Below are 3,671 nucleotides of genomic sequence, written 5' to 3'. Positions count from 1 at the left end.
TTATCCTCATATATCCCAGCTCATTGTTCTCATATATCTTTCATATTCTATATAGTTATACTGGCTTGGTGTTTTCTTCTGTTAATGACCTTACCTGTATATGCTGGCGATGAGTCACAATAACGTGGCTAAAGTAAGTTGACCAGACCACACACTAGAAGGTGAAGGGACGACGACGTTTCGGTCCGTCCTGGACCATTCTCAAGTCGATTGTGACTTGAAAATGGTCCAGGACCGACCGAAACGTCATCGTCCCTTCACCTTCTAGTGTGTGGTCTGGTCAACTTACCTGTACATGGTCTGCAACCCTTGTGATACCATGCTACGTGAGAATATCATTTGTAGCCGTGTAGGGATTGAAACCAGCAGCTATTTTTTAGATTTTTTTTGTTAGATATATACAAGAGTTGTTACATTCTTGTACATTCATTACATTCTATTGACTCCCAGACACTTGCCTTAGCCCACCCGGCCACTATAGGAGGGAGTTAAGCTATTTCTTTCGGTAGTTAAGGTATTAAAAAGCTATTGAACCTGGAACTTATACTGAGTTGAATAGCTTTTGTCTTATCATGGCTGAGTGGATTAAGACAAATGTCTGGGAATCACTAGCATGCTGGTTCAACTCCCCGCATTGCTCCAAAGTAATTTTTTTTCATTGATATATCATACTATTGTGATTTATTTCTGTACTATATTGTGTACTAACTCCCCCGCCTCTGGGGACCACCGGGCCGTCCTTACGCAGAATGATACGATTCGTCTGACGGTGGATGGGGTCGGGGAGGAGCTGAGGGAGGCGGGGCCGGGAGATTACTCCAGCGCTGAGGACCTACACAATGTCAACATCGGCTGGAGGGACTTCACTAACGATAATAACGCCTACAGGAATAACACCAATGCTAACAGGTAGTACTGGGATGTGTGTGTGTGTGTGTGTGTGTGTGTGTGTGTGTGTGTGTGTGTGTGTGTGTGTGTGTGTGTGTGTGTGTGTGTGTGTGTGTGTGTGTGTGTGATTAGTATTAGTATGCGTGTGGATGTCTATGTCAGTATGCGTGTGTATGTCTATGCCGGTATGTGTATGTGAATGTTTATATAAATCCATGTATGTCTATGTCTGTGTGCAAGCCTATTCCTGTATATGTCTATTCCGGTATGTGTATATTTATACCTATATGTATATTCTTGTCTGTATATGTATATTTCCGTGTACATTTGGTAGTCACAATAACGTTTGTGTCTTGTCTTAGCGATTGTTCAGTCATTGATATATTTATTGACCATTTTATTGCATTAAAATTCTTACGCGAATATTTTTGGTCAGCGCCTACAGTCCCAACATGGCGGCCTTGGGCACGAGCCGAGCTCACGAAGAGATCATCCGGGCGCTGAAGATCCTCCTGAGTCGCCATGAGCGCGAAGATGCGGAGAAGAAACGACTCAACGAATGGCGGGTCATCGCCATCGCTGTCGACCGGATCCTCTTCTGGATTTTCTTCATCGTGACTACCGTCAGTTCGGTGGTGTTCCTGGTCATCTTACCGCTGGTGAAGCGGTCGCAGTACGTCCGTAACACCTGAGGTCGCCCAGAAGAGACCTGCGGCGCGGCTTCGTAGTGCTACTTGTGTCCTTCTTCCCAAACCCGCGGTTGTAGCAAACCACGAGTTACTACCTTCCCTCCAGGTGGACCCTGAGCTCTCCTTGTCTTGGTCTGGGCTACGCCCCGCCACACTCTCGTCTTAACATTGGTAGAATGTTCACACTCTTTAGCGCCAAGTATTTTTGTCTCCAGTTGTCACACACGAGAGTTTCCCAATGAGGCTCTTTTATAGATGATGACTTAGAGAGAGAGAGCTGGAACATAGGTAAAGGTATATACTGATGAGGTAAGATGAGATAGGAAGAGTTTAACCTTTCTACCATGCGTGAGAGCACACTTTTGGATCGGGGACGGCCAAGCAGGCCGTGTTGTTGGTGTGTCCACTCTGTGATAATGGCTTCCAGGTTCCCCCCACCACTGTCGTCGTGTTGCGGTAACAGGTAGAACAAGATCGGTGCTTCTCCTTGCCTTCCCAAGGGCCATGTGTAGCGTAGTAGAATGAACGCTCCGCGTCACAACCCTCTCCTTTACGTATCCACTCTTATTTTTTAACTACCGAAAGAAACTATTAAATTATATCAAGAGATTTTTATTATAAGTTAATATTATTGTTGTTTGAAATCTCCAGTGTGGATAATGAGAACACGTAAGGAATGCTGGGTAAGCCCCGGAACATGCAGTAACGGTCGTTGTAGGTGTTTGTGCGCTGGACGGCGGGTTAGCGCGCTTGGACGTGACTTAGCTAAGCCTTGCACTCTGATAGGTGCGTCGAGGAAGTCTCAAGTCTTTTGTTCCCACTGTTGATAAAGAGCCGTGGATGGCCCCTCTACATGTTTATAAGCCTTACAAATGTCTTGTATATGAAATCATCTATAATAATTTAGATAGATCTAAAGCAAATATGTGTATATATATATATATATATATATATATATATATATATATATATATATATATATATATATATATATATATATATATATAAACATGTATATATATTAATCTTAGACTTGTCACCTGGATCATTAGGACAATTCATTGTTGTCAACTGCACAAATGTGTTGGTGTGGATAAAGTGAGAATGCGTCCAGTTACAGTTAAGCGAGCTTCACCACCCAGCTTATGTCATCATTTCCTTCCCTCAGAAAAAAAAAATATTCCCTTTTGTAATTGGTATATCTTTCAATAGGTCAGCGAAGGCGTTTCACAAGATTCCGGGTTCGACTCCCTTGCAAGACGTTCAGTCACGTTTTATTTTGACTCTGTTCATCTACCAGTAAATAGATACCCGAGAGTTAGGCAACTGTTGTGGGGTTGCATCCTGGGGAAGATCGATAGCTGTCTTGGAGAAACCTTGATAAGACTAACTTGCTCCTTGTTCCCAGCAATGGGGAACCGGAAAGCATATAAACTGTGCACGTGGAAGCCTCACAAGATTTCATTGGAAGCTGTATTATATCTTCTCCTAGGCAAAGAGTTCCCACTGAGATACAGAGTGAGTTGAGTCCTTCCATTACCATTAATGCTAATCCCACCCATCAGTCATCTGGCTCCCTTGCACACTCGCATCTCTCTACTGCTGACCAAGCCCTTGTCATACTGTTTCTCACCAGGTGCTTGTACCATTACTGACCAGGCCCTTGTTGTACTGTTGCTGACAGGTCCTTGTTGTACCATTACTGACCAGGCCCTTGTCACACCGTTGCTGACCAGGCCTTTGTCATACCGTTGCTGGCCCGTTCCTTGTTGTGCCATTGCTTACCAGGCCCTTGTACCATTGCTTACTAGGCTCTTGTCATTCCTTTGCTGACCAGGTCCTTGTCGTCGCACCTGTCTCTACCTGTTAACAGTGTTTTCAGGTCTTATGATTGATGTGGCCATGACGTGTTGGTAGCAAGGTCCTAAGTTAGGTCTTAAAAGTAAGGTATTAAGTAGGGGTTTTAAGTAAGGTCTTAGGTACTGTGGAGAAATAGTTTACTTAACGTTCGGACAAGATTTTGTTCTTCACAACAGCTTGAGATATTTTCTTCCGGACAAAATTAAGTCTGTGATGCGTTACGTCTTGGATGAA

The 3,671-nt window shown here is 43.8% G+C and overlaps 1 protein-coding gene across 3 annotated transcripts in view; it reads left to right on the top strand.

Moving 5' to 3' along the window:
• The window catches only part of LOC123748995 (neuronal acetylcholine receptor subunit alpha-10-like), a 92,302-nt gene extending 89,791 nt beyond the window's left edge, over positions 1–2,511 (top strand). For all 3 annotated transcript variants that reach the window (XM_069316102.1, XM_069316103.1, XM_069316101.1), the window contains 2 exons: positions 749–909; positions 1,325–2,511. In XM_069316102.1, coding sequence (XP_069172203.1) covers positions 749–909; positions 1,325–1,580 — 417 coding nt within the window. In that variant the 3' untranslated portion in view covers positions 1,581–2,511. The remainder of the gene's footprint in view (positions 1–748; positions 910–1,324) is intronic.
• The last annotated feature ends 1,160 nt before the right edge of the window (positions 2,512–3,671 follow it).

Source organism: Procambarus clarkii, chromosome 82 (assembly GCF_040958095.1).
Source record: "Procambarus clarkii isolate CNS0578487 chromosome 82, FALCON_Pclarkii_2.0, whole genome shotgun sequence".
Taxonomy (NCBI): domain Eukaryota; kingdom Metazoa; phylum Arthropoda; class Malacostraca; order Decapoda; family Cambaridae; genus Procambarus; species Procambarus clarkii.
The sequence above is the reverse complement of the archived record's forward strand: the minus strand, read 5'-3'. Positions and strand labels throughout refer to the sequence as shown.